The sequence below is a fragment of the Pseudorca crassidens genome, chromosome 7, assembly GCF_039906515.1.
Source record: "Pseudorca crassidens isolate mPseCra1 chromosome 7, mPseCra1.hap1, whole genome shotgun sequence".
Lineage (NCBI taxonomy): Eukaryota > Metazoa > Chordata > Mammalia > Artiodactyla > Delphinidae > Pseudorca > Pseudorca crassidens.
The window spans coordinates 14,208,024-14,224,954 of record NC_090302.1 but is presented as its reverse complement, the minus strand read 5'-3'; the positions used below and the strand labels follow the sequence as shown (position 1 = coordinate 14,224,954).

The 16,931-nt window shown below is 44.1% G+C and overlaps 1 protein-coding gene across 4 annotated transcripts in view; it reads right to left on the bottom strand.

The window, feature by feature from the left end:
* CDK5RAP2 (CDK5 regulatory subunit associated protein 2) overlaps positions 1-16,931 on the bottom strand; it is a 181,974-nt gene that overhangs the window by 95,200 nt on the left and 69,843 nt on the right. For all 4 annotated transcript variants that reach the window (XM_067743509.1, XM_067743507.1, XM_067743508.1 and 1 more), the window contains 2 exons: positions 4,454-4,624; positions 572-712 (listed from right to left, as the gene is read on the bottom strand). In XM_067743509.1, coding sequence (XP_067599610.1) covers positions 572-712; positions 4,454-4,624 — 312 coding nt within the window. The remainder of the gene's footprint in view (positions 1-571; positions 713-4,453; positions 4,625-16,931) is intronic.

Genomic DNA, 16,931 nt, shown 5'->3' with positions numbered 1-16,931 from the left:
GCCCAGAGGAGGTGACACCAGAGCGGCAGCCCTAGGGGTGTGCAGGAGCCACCAGGTCAACAAGGAAGAAGAAGGCATTCCAGGCAGATGGAACAGCATGTGCAAAGGCACAGAGAGGTACAAACACGGAGTTTTCGGGAATCTGCAGGAAGTGAGGTGCTGTTAGAGATGATGGGGAATGAAAGAAAAGGAGAATGGAGAGCTAGCTTGGGGCCAGATCACGAAGGGCCTGCTGTGCCCTTGTAGGTGTGCATGGAAATGTTCAACTGGAAAATGTTCTTACCTCGAGATTACATAGTTCTTGAGAGAGTTGCCCCCAGGAGGGCAAACATGAGGCTCATCTTTGAACAAGCTCTAGTTTCTCGGTTTCCTGAGCAGTGCAAATACTAACACTCAGCTGAAGGATACTAATCTGTAAGGAGGGAAGACTGAGAACCCCTCCTCCTACCTGCTGTAAGCTCATTTACCAGCACAAGGGCCTTGGAGGATCTTCAGGTCAGAGGAGTCATCAAATATGTGTCAGGAAAGGATATGAATTTGCATGTGAATGTCCAATTTCAGGCGGGCTTACCTCGGAGAAGATGCTTTTGCTGCCTGGTGACTGAGAAGAGCACTTTTCTGTTATTAAGTCTTCACTCCTGAAATCGAGATCCCCCGCAGTCATTAAATAACGGTTCTGCTGTATTGCTTCCAAGTCTTTTTCACTGAATTTCTAAGGAAGAAAACAAATCATAAGGAAGTTGTCATCAAGAAAAAAATACTAAGCGATGGTCCCAAACTCTTTAAGGGAAGATTTACTGTTTTTCACAATTTAAACAATTGCCACCATCCCCACATATTAGGCAATTACAAATGGTAATGCAATCCCTTTGTGCATTATTACAACCAGGAGCGCAGCACGCCAGCAAGGCACAGGCAAGGACAGTGGCAGTCATTACAAACCTCCCCTCTCGCCACCACTGGGACACCTCCCAGCGGGTACAGAAGACGAAGCCCAGGCTCTGGTCCCACGACCCAGGCTCCAATCCTGGGTCCTCCTTGGCCAGGGTGTGATTTCTGTTTCCCATGCTACAGGGTTAGTGCAGTGATTAGAGGGACTGTGTATCGAAACCCAACAAAGTCTAGGCGCTCCTGAAACATTACAGATTTGACAAAACTTGAACCGTCCATATCTACGAGGAGGTTTGACTTCCAGGAAGAAAAAGGCAAGACTGCAACTACTTTGGGGGTCTGGTCACAGGTGAAAGCTCCTCCTTCACGATGAGACACCATACAGCCCAGTTCACCAGCTCCTTCAGACGAGGTCACATCCAACGATACTGCAGGCCTGGAAACCACTTCTCTGGTCTTTCGGCCAAATTCAAGCACAGAAATCTATTCCTAACAATTTAAAACCTGGTAACTCCTGCACTAAGTGTCCGTCCACTCTCTGTGGGAAATTAAGGGTGAGAACCTCATCTCATTCCCAATCACCCATCAGAATTAATTCATCATGTCAAACATTTCTAAAATAGCTGAACACAAACAAGAAAGTAGAAGCAATTTTTTGTAAAAACCCATTGAACTGTAACAGGGAATCAAATAACCAAAACAGAAATTCAGAATTACCATCATACAGTTGTGCTTGAGTTACAATTTTCATTTTTATTTCTTAAAAGTCCAACTATACATACACATTAACAAACGGGCCCACAAGGCTTAGAAGGGAACAGCCACCCCTAGCTCGCCACTTCTCACCTCTGAGTCCCACTCGCAGAAAAAAACCGCTTTTGACTCTACTGATTTCTGTTATTTACTTCCATGTTTCTACACTGCGCTCCTATGCTCACATGGCTTGATTTCCTAAGGTTAGATTTTATTAACTGGCTCCTGTCATAGAAGTTTAAGGATGCAGCTCTCACATCATCCACCCCCCAACGCTTTTCCTAATAGTTACATCACGATTTTGGTTAAATCAACATTCTGCATTTACGTGATTATGGCCACGCACATACCGTCCACAGCCCAGCCAAATGGTGTTCCATGGCAACATTTCCGTTCATGTTTAATTCCTTGCTTTTCTTGGAATTAGCAACAACTGCTTTGTTGTGTTTACTTAGTTCATAAAACTGAATTATGTACTTAGTGTTAATTTATCTCCAAACTTATAAATTCTTCTACATGGAGTCAAGACACATCAGGTAAATGATGGGCTCTATTTCAGTTTCTTGAAAAAATCCCAACTAAGCCCTCCCTCAACGGCTCAAATCTGGGCTTCTGCGTAAGTGGCTGGGATCTGCCTTCCCCACATGCCAGGTGAATTCCCTACTTTCTGGATCCCATTCTGTGTTACTTCCTCGTTTGTAGAGACTCGTCCTCCAGCAGTTTCCTGCAAGGAGCACACGGAGGCAGATGAGTTTAGGCATCAAATACCTGAAATTGCCTTTATTCTGCCCTCATTCTTGCTGCCAGCTTGGCTGACTACAGAATGCTGGATTGGAAACCACTTTTCCTCAAAACCCTGAAAGCACTGCTCTCCTGTCTCCTGGCTTCCAATGTTTTTTTTTAACATCTTTATTGGGGTATAATTGCTTTACAATGCGGTGTTAGTTTCTGCTTTATAACAAAGTGAATCAGTTATACATATGCATATGTTCCCATATCTCTTCCCTCTTGCGTCTCCCTCCCTCCCCTGGCTTTCAATGTTGCTGCTGAGAATTCTGATGTCATTTCGGGTCTGGATCCTTTGTATGGGACCTATTATTTTCCTCTCTCTGGAAGCCTTTCAGATCCTCTCTCTGCCCCTGTGTTCTGAAATTTCACAATGACACAGGATTGTGAAATTGCGATAGATGTCTTTCTTCATTCACCGTGCCAGAAACAGAGCAGGCCCTTTCAAGGTAGAGATATCTGCCCTTGCATTCTGAAAAGTTTTCTCCTATTACTTTGAACTTTTCCTTCCCTCTGCTTTGCCTCTTCTATCTTTCTGGAACTTTTGTTCGTCATATATTGGAGCCCTTGACTCGAGCCTCTGATTTTCTTATCTTTCTTCTCTCATTTGCTCACCTTTTTATTTGTTTCTATGTTTAACTATATTTTCTGGAAGATGTACTTGACTCGTGCAACTTTTCTAACTCTTTTATTAGGCTCTTTATATCTGTAATCATACTTCCAATTTCCAATAAGGTCATCCCTCTTTTTCCCAAATATCTTTTTTATCAGATCCCGAACTCATTTCTTATCTGAAGATGTTACAGTACTGAGTTTTTTGAAAAGCTGTCTAGTTTTCTTCTCCGCCTCCACTGTTTCTGTTTCCTCTACATAGCTTTGTTCTGTCTTTGTCTTTCCTCTTAGACGCTTTTCTCCTGTTTGAGGAACTCGGGCCACCCACGTATCTTTAAGGGTAGAAGTGTCCAGAAGCTCTGTGAGTGTGGAAAAGGTACCTCAACGGCAGCCTCACTGTGAGGTGATCAGGCGGGGACTCGGCTGTTTGGTTGAAGGACCCCCTACTGTCAGTCAGCATCTTTCAGTCTTCTGGGTCCACAGAGGACTCTCCGTGCTGGTACGCACACTTCCACTCCTTCTCACTGAGGGATCCACTCCTGTTTTCAGCTGCACCTGGTGAGCCCCAGGCCAGAGCTTCTCTGGTTTAAGGTCCCCCCAGAGTAAACCTCCCATATAGTGCTGGTGACAATAAGGCCACCTAACTGCCCAGCATTCCAGCAACCTCTGTTGCTGACAAAGGTACCAGGTACCCCCACTGCCCGCTGAGCCTTCCTGGGTTCTGTAGGATTAATCAGCTTCTTCTTGTTGGCTTTTCATCCCCAAGACATGAGGCAGACGGGAGAAAGCTGAATCCTATGTAGTTACCACTTATCATTCAAACAGCAACCTGCCCTTCCACCATTCCCATTCTCCTGGTCCTGTGCGTTTATACCTTTTCACCCCTTCACCGTCACGTTAATGAGGCTTCAGGAGGAAGCAGTGTTAAACACGCATGTTCACTCCACCATGGTTACCCGTAATTCTGAGCTGAATCAAAAATCCAATATACCATCAAATGATAAGGGTAGTCCATGACAAAAAAGGAACAGATAGAAGAAAAATACAGAGGAGTGAGACAGCATGGCACAAAGGAAAGCCAGGACCGCAGCAGAAGGCTGGCGCTAGAGCAAAGCAGGCCAGGGCCTGAATCAGGCCCTGCCGTTTACTAGTCACGTGACCCAGGACAACTCCCTTCTCTTCTCGAAGCTTTCATTTCTACAATCTTACCTCCCTGGTGGCTGAGGTCCAAATGGCATAAAAAAAGCTCTACAGCGCTCCAATAAATAACAGTGAAGACCACAGTCTTTTTTTGCCCAGCCTTACCTTTTTATAAGCATTCCTGTCAAAAAGTTTAAAAAACAAAGCAAAACAAAAAAAACCTATGCCGAAGTCAAAAGATTTAAATACAAAAGAAAAACTGTTGTGGTACCTGAAGCAACAAGTCCTTCTGACTGGCACTTTCTGTTAGACTTCTGATCACTTGCTCTTGACTGTGCAATTTTTTATTACTTTCGTTCAAAAGACTCTTGTAACGATTCTCCACTGCTTTCTCTCTTTCATTCACTTCACTGCGTAATTTCTCAACTTCATTTCTAAGGTCCTACCAGAAGAAAAAAGAAAAAATGGAATTTACTTGACAAAAGTTTCAAGGTAATCTTTCACCTGTTTACCTTACTGCTGTAAGAGAGCAAGCTAAATAGATATATTTAACAAACGTGAGCTTCCTTCTCATTTAAAGTCTTATAAAAACCAACTTTTAAGAATAATAAATTTGGGGAAAGCTTCAATGCACAGACATTTATCACAAAATTATTAACAATACTGAAAAACCAGAAAGAAACTAAATGTCTAAATCTAGCAACAGAGAATTAATTATAAAAAAGCATATGGTATAAAAAAATCACAATTACGAGTAAAAACAAAGCAGTATACTATGTAATATGATGTGATTGTTTTCTAAGCGTTTACACAAAATATTGTCAAGGCTATGGGGAAACACACCAAAATAATGACAGTATCCCCAAGTAGAGCGATTATGGGTGACTTTGCATTGATTTTCATTTTTCTGAGTTTCTAAAATCTCTAAGTCTGTATTACTTTCATAATCAGAAAAAAAACTGTCTTAAAAAATGACATTTATAATAACATGGAAAATGCTGATGTTATATTGTTAAGGAAAAAAACAGAAAACAAACAGTATACAGTGTGATTTTTAACTACCTCAAAATCTGTACTATTTATAATATTGAAGCACTATTCGTAACAGCAAAAGGCTGGAAACAACCCGGATGTCCACCCACGGAGGAACAAACTCTGGTGCATTCTCACAGCGGAGCACTCTGAAGCTATAAAGGAAAAGGAATGAGGACTCTACAAATATCCCGCCCTCAAGTAATCTTCTAAACATATTGCGCAGGTGGGCATGTGGGGTGGAAAGTGGTGTGGACCCCAAGAGAAAAAAAAAGTATGTCTAGCATACTGCCATTTATTTAACCATAAATAATGGCTGCCTGTACGGAAAAGGAGAGAACGAGGTACAGGAGAGAGTAGACTCATTTTACAGATGTGCCAGTGAAGTGGTTTAAATGTTTAGATAATTATTTTAAAAATAAAATAATAATCTCCTAAAACTAAAAGCAAAAGAAACAGAAAAAGAATTTAACTGTGTATCAAGGTGACTGGTTAACCAACCAGAGAGGAATGATCTCAGTAACGTAAAAGCAGACTAATTTGTACACCCCTAGTGGGATATTTCTCCAATGTCAAAGGGACTGCTGCGAAAATCGTAAACTGCTTTCAGTAATCATGTTGCAGGAAATAATATTCGTATTGTTACTCTGAAACTGTGTGCATAGATGTATACATATTTATTAAATAAGTAATTATCACTATCATAAGAACCAAGCCTCAGAGAAAACAAATACAAATATAAAAGAAGTTAAAACATGTAATTCTCAATTTGAATTGGAAATACGAATATGAACTTACATTTTATTTCTTTCCCTTCACTGAAGAAGCCTAGAATCAGTATCCTTCCTAGCATGCAGGCTGGAGTCTCTAAATATCATTGCTCACCACAAAAAACCAACAGGGTTCTTTAAAACAGTGGTTCCCAAAGTGTAGTCCCTAGAACGGAGTTAGCAGCACCACCTGGGAACCCCAAATGCAAATCACTGGGCCCTAACCCACACCTATTAAATCAGAAACTCTGAAGGGAGGGAGGGAGGGCCCAACAAGCTGTGTTTTAATAAGCCCTCCAGGTGATTCTAAATCACACCAGAGTTTGCCTTATAGAAAGGGATGATTCCAGGCCTGGGGCAGGAATATATAGTATGAGCTCAGACATCTTATCATGTCAGAAAGGAAGGAAGCTGTCAAAGATTACACATTCACGTCCAGAGAACTCAGGAATCAACTCGAATAAGCTTTTTCACTGTCGAAAGATAGGACAATTAGAATATCAAGGATGACAATGAATTAAAATACATCAAAAATGTTAAAAAGCTATGAGTTCATAATAATTAAAAAATAAAAAACCTTTTGGTCACTGTGATAGGCAGAATTACGGCCCCCCAAAGATGTTCACATCCTAACCCCCAGAATCTCCGACTATGCTGAATTACAGGGTAATAAAAGTTGAAGATGGAATGGAGGTGGCTAATCAGCTGACCTTAAAATAGAGAGATTATCCAGGTGGGCCCAATATAATCAAAGATCCTTAAAAGTGGAAGAGGGAAGCACGAAAAAGACTCCACCAGCCATTGCTGGCTCTGAAGATAGATGGGAGTCACGGGTCTAGATGTGCAGACAGCCTCTAGAAGCTGGAAAAAGCAAGGCAATGGATCTTCTCCTGGAGCCTTTAGAAGGAACACAGCCCTGCCATGGTAAGACCCATTTCAGCTTTCTGACTTCCAGAACCACAGGGTAGGTGTGTGTTGGGAAGCGGCCAAGGGTGTGGTGATTTGTTACAGCAGCAATAGGAAACTAATACAGTCACCTTTAGAAGGTTTTAGGGAATTCTTCCGTTGTCTTTCTTGTATGAACTACACCCCAGAGTAACTAAATAGATAATGAAAAACAAATTTTTCTTCATACAAGTATACAGCTATAAAAGAAGAAGGAATGATGAAATTAGATTATCACCATTTTGCAAGCAATCATCCACGGCTAGTAACATCACAAAAACAGGGACTAGCAGATACAGTGTACCTCCTGCTGGAAGTACAAATGACCACCTATGGTGTGATCTTGCCAAAAAATTAAACCTGAATTTGATCGTGCACCTTATCTAACTACCAATTTACTAGAAATGAAAGTCAGCAGAGAAACACGTTGAATGACATTACAAAAATACAATCAGCAAAATCCAGAATGTGGAAAACAATAAAGGACAAAGGACCCAACTTATTCAACAAATAAATTTCAAAGAAAAAAAAGGAGAGACAACCTGTAGATTAAATAATAATTAAGAAAGTTAGGGAAGGCTAGTGTGAACTCACAAATTCATACTGATTCTACTGATTCATTCTGAGTTCATTCTAGCTTCCTTTTCTTAATACGCACACACAAACACACGCACTCTTGCTCACACACAGAGATGGACACAGAAATAAATACAGATGTGTATGTGCATGTATGCAAACATATTTTCAAGCTCTGTCTACTGCCAAGGCCTAGAAGTACTGACACCCCAGTAGTAATGAGGATACCTGTCATTCAGATCTTGGTTCCTAAATATCATTCTCCAATAAAAGAAACCAGAGATCCTTAGAGAAATGGTTGATTCCAGGATTGGGTTAGGGAAAATACAAGAAGAGTCCAGGACATCCTGTGACCCTAACAAGTACGGAAGTGCTCAAGAAATGTTAAAGACACAGGAATCAATTTGAAGGAGTTCCCAATGGCCATATCTGGGCCAACCTGAACAAGAAAATAAAACACGATAGTAACGGCTTAACAACCTACAGAATAGAACAAATATCCATGAGTCCATACTGATATAAACAACTATACAGTAAATAACTGCAGGAGAAGGGGCAGTCCTTCCTTACAGTAGAATTACAACTAATAAGTGTAGAAGGAATGATGGAAAATCACCACTAAGCAAACACCACAGTAATGACTGTTGTAGGTAAGGGTCATCAATAAGATGCTTATAAGTATGAGGAGAAACAAGACACTTACATAGTGTCAAAGTATTTCCCCCAAAATACTTATCACAAATGGAAAATAGTAACTTTACTGCGGAGAAACCCAGGAGACCCCCACCTTAACCAAGTGACCAACACTAACTGCACCAGAAATAAGACGGACTGACATTATGCACCTCCAGATATGACATATCTCGTCTATGCTATTCTTGCCAAAAATGTATAACCTCAATCTAATCATGAGAGAAACATCAGACAAGCCCAAACTGAGGGACAGTAACAAGATAACTGATCAGTACTCTTCAAAGGAGTCAAGGTCACAAAAGACAATGACTTGAGCAACTGTCCCAGATTAGACAAAACTAAGGAGACATGACAATTAAAGGCAATGTGGATCCTGGACCAGAAAAGGGGCATTAATGGGAGAACTGGCAAAATTCAAATACAGTCTGCAGATAACAATATTGTATCAGTGTTAATCTCCTGATTCTGTTGAGTGTTCCATAGTTATGTGAAACGTGAACATTAGGGAAGCGGGACGAAGGATACATGGGAACTCTGTTATTATTTCGAATCTTTATGTCTAAAATTATTTCAAAAGTAAAACTTTTAAAAAAAGAGACTTATCAATCAGTACAACGTCCAGATCATGATTTGAACAAACTGTTTTACAACAATTTTTAAATAAGACAGGGAAATCTAAACATTAATTGGCTAGTTGGTAATATTAAGAAATTATTAATCTTTCTGAAGTGGAAAAAAAATTTTTTTAACATACTGAAAAACCAACAAAATAATATGCCTGGGAATTGCTTAAAATACTTGAGTGTTGAAAGAGAGGGAGTTGGGAGGAGGGTACAGATGAAACAAGGTTGGCTATGAGTTTATGAGTGCTGAGCTGGGTGACAATTACCAGAGGGTCAATGTACTATCCTCTCTCCTTTTCTGTGCATTTGCGTTTTTCTTTAGTAAGTAGTTTTTTTAAAGTAATGATTAAAAACCTGAAAGAAATTACCAAAACACATGATTATGGATGATCTTTTTTTTTTTGCTGTACGCGGGCCTCTCACTGTTGTGGCCTCTCCCGCTGCAGAGCACAGGCTCCGGACACGCAGGCTCAGCGGCCATGGCTCACGGGACTAGTTGCTCCGCGGCATGTGGGATCCTCCCGGACCGGAGCACAAACCCGCATCCCCTGCATCGGCAGGCGGACTCTCAACCACGGCGCCACCAGGGAAGCCCATGGATGATCTTTTCAATTATTTTTTCTCAATTTTTAAAACATTCTATACTAAGTATAGACCACATTCATAATGGGGGATAAAGTAAACATTTTTAAAGTAACATTTTTTTAAAAAGAGAGAAACGACTTCAAAGATTAAATGTTACTCTTTTTCTTGGGCAAACAGATGATGATAAGATTGTCCTAAGCCTTTAATCCAAAACAACGGGACCAAGAACCTATCGTGAATTATAAATGTAAACAGAAATTCAATTCTAGGGGGAGGAAAGAAGATCTTATTATAAGGCAACAGTCACAGAATTCTAAAGCTAAAGAATAAAAACACTCTCCCACAATACAGTTGGGCCAACAAATTAAGACATTTTCCCACTGCAGACGTTCCTGTCAGCCCCTGTCCATCTGCAGCCATAATTTTTATACAATTTTAACTTTGGTTTGGATTTTTTCCCAAAAATGTTACTTTATTCCATTACACCATGAGCTACAAAGAGCACACGCCAATTAAACAATGATGACACATAAAGAAAAAATCTTAGAAGTTAAAAAGAAAAGTTTAAGAGTATAACGTCCAGAAAATAATTATTAAAAAAAAAGTACAAAAGACGGAGGTCCCCGGAGCTGCTGCGCCTGAGCTTACGACTTGGCTCTCCTCCTCTGAGTCCAGGAGAAAGGCTAGGTGAGGTCACCGGGTGATGCACAATCTTCCTATCTATCCATTTTAATGAGAGTATCCTACCTCTCCTATTTCCCCACCGCCTCTGTCTGCTCTTACGGGGAATAGAGCAAAGAACAGCTCTGTGCATAAAACAGGTTTTTTCTAACTTCTGGTTTGTTTTCTTAGGCTAAATCTCCAAGAGTGGAATTACTAGACCAAAGAGTAATAATAATAAGCATGGTTCGAGGATTCTCTCTACAAAAGAATTCACTTTCTTCCCAAAAGACAGTGGCTGAAATGCCACCAACAAAGCCTAAGTTTCCTGTTTCACCACAATCTCACCAGCACTATTTTCTTAAATCTTTGCTAATTTAATTGGTATCAGATGGTCCTTCAAAGGGTTTGAATGCGCATGTCTCTAATGGCCCCCACCATCAGCTTTGATATGTCTGATTATCTAGAGTTCCCCTTGTGCAAACTGTCTTTAGCCATTCATGAAAGTAGTTTCGAGGACGGTTCTAAGGAAAAGCCGATCTCTCAAGAATCGCCCACGGTGAGCGTACACAAGCACACACACACACTCGCACACTCTCTCACAGTCCCCCGACATCAGAAAGGCCACCAGGACAAAGTCCATCTGTCTTACTAATGCTACCAGAGAACGGGCAGATGATGAACGTTTCGTGATCGTCTTGCCTTCCTGACCGCTTAGCGAGCTGTCCTAGTCCGAACGAGGACGGGGCCCAAGCGCAGAGGAGCAGCCACGGCTGGTGGGCAGTAGCCTGGGGCCGCCCCGGGACCGCCCACACCCGGGACCGCCCACGCCTGGGCTCCACTGGTAAGAAAGCTGCGGTATGTCAAATCGCATTAACCCACGTAACCTTCACAACCCACGTGGCCTGCAAGGCTTTACTCCACCTGGACCCCCACTACCTCGCTGACCTCTTCTGCTGCTCTCCCCTCACTTGTTCCGCTCTGGCAAACCCGGCTTTCTTGCCGTCTCTCTTACATACCACGTACACTCCCAGCTCAAGGCTCTTCTACTCGCTCCTCTCCCTGCCTGGAAAATTCCCCAAGGCTGCTCCCTCACTTCCATCAAGTCTGAGCTCAAATGTCACCTTCTCAGTCCAGTCTTCCCAAGCCCAGCCCACCTAAAATAACCATCACAAGTCCCACCGCAACCTCACTCCCCATATCCCTTCCCTTCATTATTCTTCCTCATAGCATCTGCTAATACGGTGTTTAATTAGGTGTATGTTTTGGTTGTAGTCTCCCCTACCATGAAAGCAGGGATTTTTGTGTATTTTGTTTACTGTTTTATCTCCAGCACCTAGAATGGTACCTGGCACATAGTAGGCACTCATGGCAGATTTAAGATAGCCATAAATTCTTTGACCTTCCCATTGAAAGGTGTGGCGTCTGTGTCCCCTCCTATTAAGTCTGGGCAGTGCGGTGACTACCATGACCAACAGAATATGGCAGAAGTGACACTAAGCCAGTTTCTGGGTCCAGGCTTTAAGAAACTGGCAGCCTCCAACTCGTGTCTCTTGGAACTATGAGTCACCATCCAAAAAGCACGACTACCCTAATGCTGCCATGCTGGAGAGGCCACACACAGGTCTCCAGTTGACAATCCCAGCTGTGTCAGCTTTCCAGCCATCCCCCAAAAGGTAGCAGACATGTGAGTGAAGAGTTATGGATCCTCCAGACCAGCCCATCCACCAGCTGAATGCCATGAGTGACCTGGGCCATGGAGAGCAGAAAATCACCCAGCTGAGCCCTGCCCAAACCCTTAAGCCACAAAATCATGAGATATAATAAAATGGTAATGTTTTGAGACACCAAGTTCAGGGGTAATTTGTTATGTAGCAACAGATAACCAAAACAGCACTCAGTAAATATCTGTTGGACGACTGAATAAATGAAGGAGGTAGATGGGACTGCTCCCATTTTATGAACGAGGAAACAGGTCCAGATAGGTAAAGTAATTCTCCCAAAACCACAGTCACTAAGGGACAGCACCTGTCCGATTCCAAGCCTCTCAGTTCGCTTCCACACAATGACAAGGGTTTGGATTTCTTCGTTATCAGCCATTAATGCAATGATCCCAATCCACTCGATGGTCACCTGACACTTGCTTTTAAACAAACCTCCCCCTGAAAACTGCTGAGAAAGGGACAATGAAATCTTTTGTTAAGCCACTTAGGTACGTCTTTAAATTCACAATAAATTCACCTGCCATCCTAGAAAGATCCTGTCTACTTTTTAATTTTAAAATATGTGTGTATTATGCTAAGTAAAAAGTATACACTGCTCATATGCACAGTAATTACAGGTCCACTTAACATCATTTCCCAGATTCAGTTCCCTCCTTTATAAAACACCTATCAGACCCGTATTTTGATGTCTGGTCAAGTTTTTGTCTATGTGCGTGTGTTCGGCAATCATTTATTCCATTCTCCAGTTCTTTTTTTTTTTTTTTTAATTCAGCAACCTAGGTTAACAACTTCTTACATGTTTTACGTGATAAAAGCCACTATGTTGTTGCTTTTCTCCCCCATATGTCCCTCAACCTAATAGAGCTGACAACGTGAAAACAACATACCTGCTCCAGGATCCCACCAAGGACGTATAGTTTTGTCATTCCTCCAGATTGGGGGGTTCTTAACCTGAGGGCCACTGAACAGGTCGGCCCCTGGGAGTCCATGGAAATTTGTTCATGTGTACATTTTGGGGGGTAGAGCGCTCTCAGCGTAAATCAGGAGTTCAAGGAAAGTCAGGACACCAAAGGGTACAAACTGTTTCTCTTCTTATAAGCTTAGTAACAGAACTACTATTTACCAAGGCCAAGGTATTTTCACATAAAACATCTCTAACCCTTAAAACTGCCTACACAGTAAGTATTATTAGTCTTGTGTTTACAGAGAAGAACCTAGGGCTTGTAGAGACTGAAAGATTTTCACAAAGCTTTATAACAAGAAAGTTCTGGTGCTGAAATTCAAACCCAAGTCAGTTTGACCTCACATTCTGTACTCTTCCCACTCAGCTGCACTACTGGTAAAACCAAAGAAAGTATAAAACCACCCTGCGACACGGGCTTCCACTGGTCAACAGTCCACTCCCCGGAGCTAATTTTATAGTTTCTCAAGGACTTGGGATGGATGGAATAAACCAGCTAATGAACGAGGCAGGACCAAGGATCTTGGACCTCACATGAAGAGCAGTCGGAGAAGGCTTGAAGTCAAAGGACCAGTGCAGGGAGGGGGGAAATGGGTGCCAAGGTGGCCTTGAGGAGGAGTGGCTGCCATGGCAACACAGAGACAGCTGATGGGCTCATGGGCTCGGCACCAGCAGAGTTATAATAAATGTTTAGGGGAGGTATGGAAACGGCATGTCTCGCCTGAGCAAAACAATCAGAAATGAAAATTGATAAACTTGGGTGGTTTCTCCAAACCTCCTTCAATATTTCTGGGCTGTGAAGACAGGCAGACCTAGCCTTGAATCCTGGCTCTACTGCTAACTAGCTGTGCGGCCAGAGATAGATAACTTAAATCTTTGTTTCCTTTCCAGTAAATGGAGATACTAATATAGATTCCTAGCATCCCTGGAGGGTTAATTGAGAGATGGGTGCCCGGCACAGAAGCAGGTGCCCAGGAAACAATACTGTGTCACCTCCGCCTCTCCCTACAGCCCCCAACCCCCGCTCCAGAACGACCTCTCTTCCCACGCTTCCTCGTCTGGGCACAGCATCGCCATCCAAGGTTCAGCTCTTCCCCCTGCCTCTCACACACACCTCCTCATCCAACAGGAGACCCAGGCCTGAAGGTCCAGCGCATCCTCCACACAGAGCCCGTGAGAGATGAAGAGTGAGGTTCTGCTGCTCCTACATGGCCACGAGTGCCCAAGTCCTGCCCTGCCATCCACTCCTACTGCCCTCCCCACACCCCCAGAGTTCTCAGAGGCACTGAACATAGGAAACAATCGCAGACTGAGAAGCAAAGTACAAGTCTGGACAATCTCATAACCACAGTAGAGCTTTCTAATAAAATTGAGGGCTGTTTATTTTTTTTCGGGGGGGGGCGGGCAGGGGTGGGGGGAACAGGGAGGGGATATGCAGCTTAAGGGAGCCATCCGAGTCCTCTTATTCAAGTAGAGGCAGAAGTGGAAAAAGAAGACGACTGAGGAAATGAGGACGTCAGCCAGCCCAGCAAGGGCCAAGCCTGGCTAGGTCTGCAGCAGGAAAGCGGAAGAATCCAGAAGCTGTGTTCTTAAGGTACAGTAACCCAGGAGCAAGGACGGCCCAGTGAATATCCTGGACTCTGATTAACCACATCAGCCCCTCCTCCTCCCTGGAGGAGGCATCAGAAGGCAGGATGGGCGAAGCTGAAGCACTGGGGGCAGAGAGAGAAGCACCCCCTCCCTCCCTCCAGCCCACCGCACTGCCTTCTTCAGCACGTGGCTCCCATCTGGTCAACGGCAACCGCTGTCTACGTGCTCTCCTGACTGCGTTCACCCACCAAACCACACGCCTTCCTTTGATCATTACCTCTCTGCCCAGAACCCTTCAGGGACTCTGAGTTAACAGCAGGACGAAGCCTCCTAACAAGCGGTCACTCTGGGCTCCCTCCGGTGGGCTCCCTCCAGCAGCTCCAGCTTACCTTCCACCTAGCCTTATCTCACCCAACTGCTCCACCAGCACTCCAGGCCCCCACCTGCCTCCAGCCCGTCCCCTCCATCTGGAAACAAAATAGTAAAATCTCCCCAATTCTGCCTGGAGACAGCACGCTTATCCTACAAGGGCCAATCCAAGGGCCACCCCTTCGAACAAAGCCCTCCCTGATTACTCTGGCCCTCAGCAATCACCCTCCCAAAATGTTACCCACCACTTTATTCTATAAACCTCTACAGCACTTGCGAGAGTGCTGGGCACTTTACCTCCGTCACACCTCATCCACCTCTCACAGCAGCCCTACAGAGTAGAGGTTCTGATTACACCCATTGTACCAATCAGGAAACTGCGGTTCAGAGAGCTCAAGCAACTTAACCAAAGTACAAAGTGGTGGAATCAGGATTTAAAACCAGGTCTATCTGTGTTCTTTTTACTAAACTAGTGGTTTTTCAAACCGAACTTGCGAAGCCCTCGGATTAGCAATGCCCAAGCCTGGCCGGCTCTCAGCATCATCTAACTACATGTTCCCGGGCCTTCCTCCAGAAACTGAGTCGGTTGGCTGGGGAAAAGCATGGAAATTTATATTTGGTTTTAATGCAGGAATCTGCAGAGCTCCCTTACGTACATTTGTTTACTTGCTTCTGAACAAAGAGACAAGGGGAAAAAGTTTGAAGACCCCTATCCTACACCAGACCACCATCCTGCTTTAAAGTGAGAATGGCCCCAGCGAGTCTGCATGATGCCATGAACTGAGCTGCCTCAATTTCCACCCAAATGGGCCATATTCCTTGAAGATTCCCAGGCACACTCTGGGCCAACACTGAGCTGAGCGTTGCCTTTGCATATCAGAGCTCTCTCAGGGCAGTTTTTTTTCTTTCTTTTTAAGTGGGCTGTATGAAAATAAAATATCCCTGTAATCTTAGAATCACGTTAGAAATGAAAAGCCAGGCCCTCACACTTCCTTCTCCAGGCAGCTGGTTTGTTTTATCTCTAGCCAGATGGAGAAAGAGAAGGTTCTCATCCATCAAATTTCCATCTTATCAGGTTTCACTGTGAGAAAGCTTGTCAAAGTGCTCAGTGGTTACCTTTAAATATACAAAGGAAACTTCTCCAAAATCTTAATGAGGTACAGGAACTCAGTGATGTAAGAATCTCCAGAATTAGTAGGAGATACTGGCGTTCCAGCCACGCTCTACGGAGCTTCGTGGCTGCTGGGGGCTGAGGCAGGAGCGGGGCGAGGTGGGGAGAGAGGGGCTCCCAGGCCTGCCACCTCACCCCACCCCACCCTGCGCAGCTCCACTTTTCTATGTTTTCTCTCCAGAAGAGTTCACTTGAACAAAGAATTCATATGCTCAAAAAATAAATAAACAGAAACCACTGAAATGAGACAGTCCTTGCCAAAGAGACCAACAAACATGCGTGGTACTGGCTGCGAGCAGTTCGGAGCAGGGAGCTCCGTGTAGGCTCCACCAGGAAGCTGGGGAAGAACGAACGGACAAAGGTGCTGAAGCGCAAGCTGTGCGGGGGCCGAGGCCCAGCTGTCAGGCGCCAGGCGAGGCACCACACGTCTCTAAAACCCCACCTGCCCTCTCCTCCAGCCCCCTCCCCGCTCCCCCTGTGCCAGGCTCATTCACGCCCCAGCCTTTGCACAGGCCTTCCCTCTACCAGGAATGCATTTCCACCTCCTGTCCCCCTCACCCCCAGGCAAACTGCTACTTAGCCTTCAGGTCTCAGCTCAAACCCACCTCTTCTGTGAAGCCTCCCTCCCCCTCCCCGGCACCTCTCTCAGCACAGCTGCATTCTCTGTGCTCCAAAGCACTTGGGCCATCCCTCTATCAGCCCTCATCACGCTATACTTTAGTCAGCTCTTGTCTGCATTTCTTTTATATTTCTCTACTAGATTCCTTCAGAGACTGTGTCTGACTTGATTCAGTCCTGTACTCTCAGTGCCCAGGACAGAGCCTAGCACAGAAATGATGAAGGAAGAACCAGAGATAAGGGAAAGCCTCTGTTTGCACCCCAGAGACACGACAGCAATACCCTGTGAAAAGTGATGGGAACAGCCTTCTAAAACAGCTTCCCCAGCAGGCCCACGCAGGAGCCACTCACACCCAGGGCCTGTCACTCAAAAGGGTTCTGACGCCCTTCCTAGAGGGATTAATCAGTTGAAAAGGAACAGACGAGCACTTT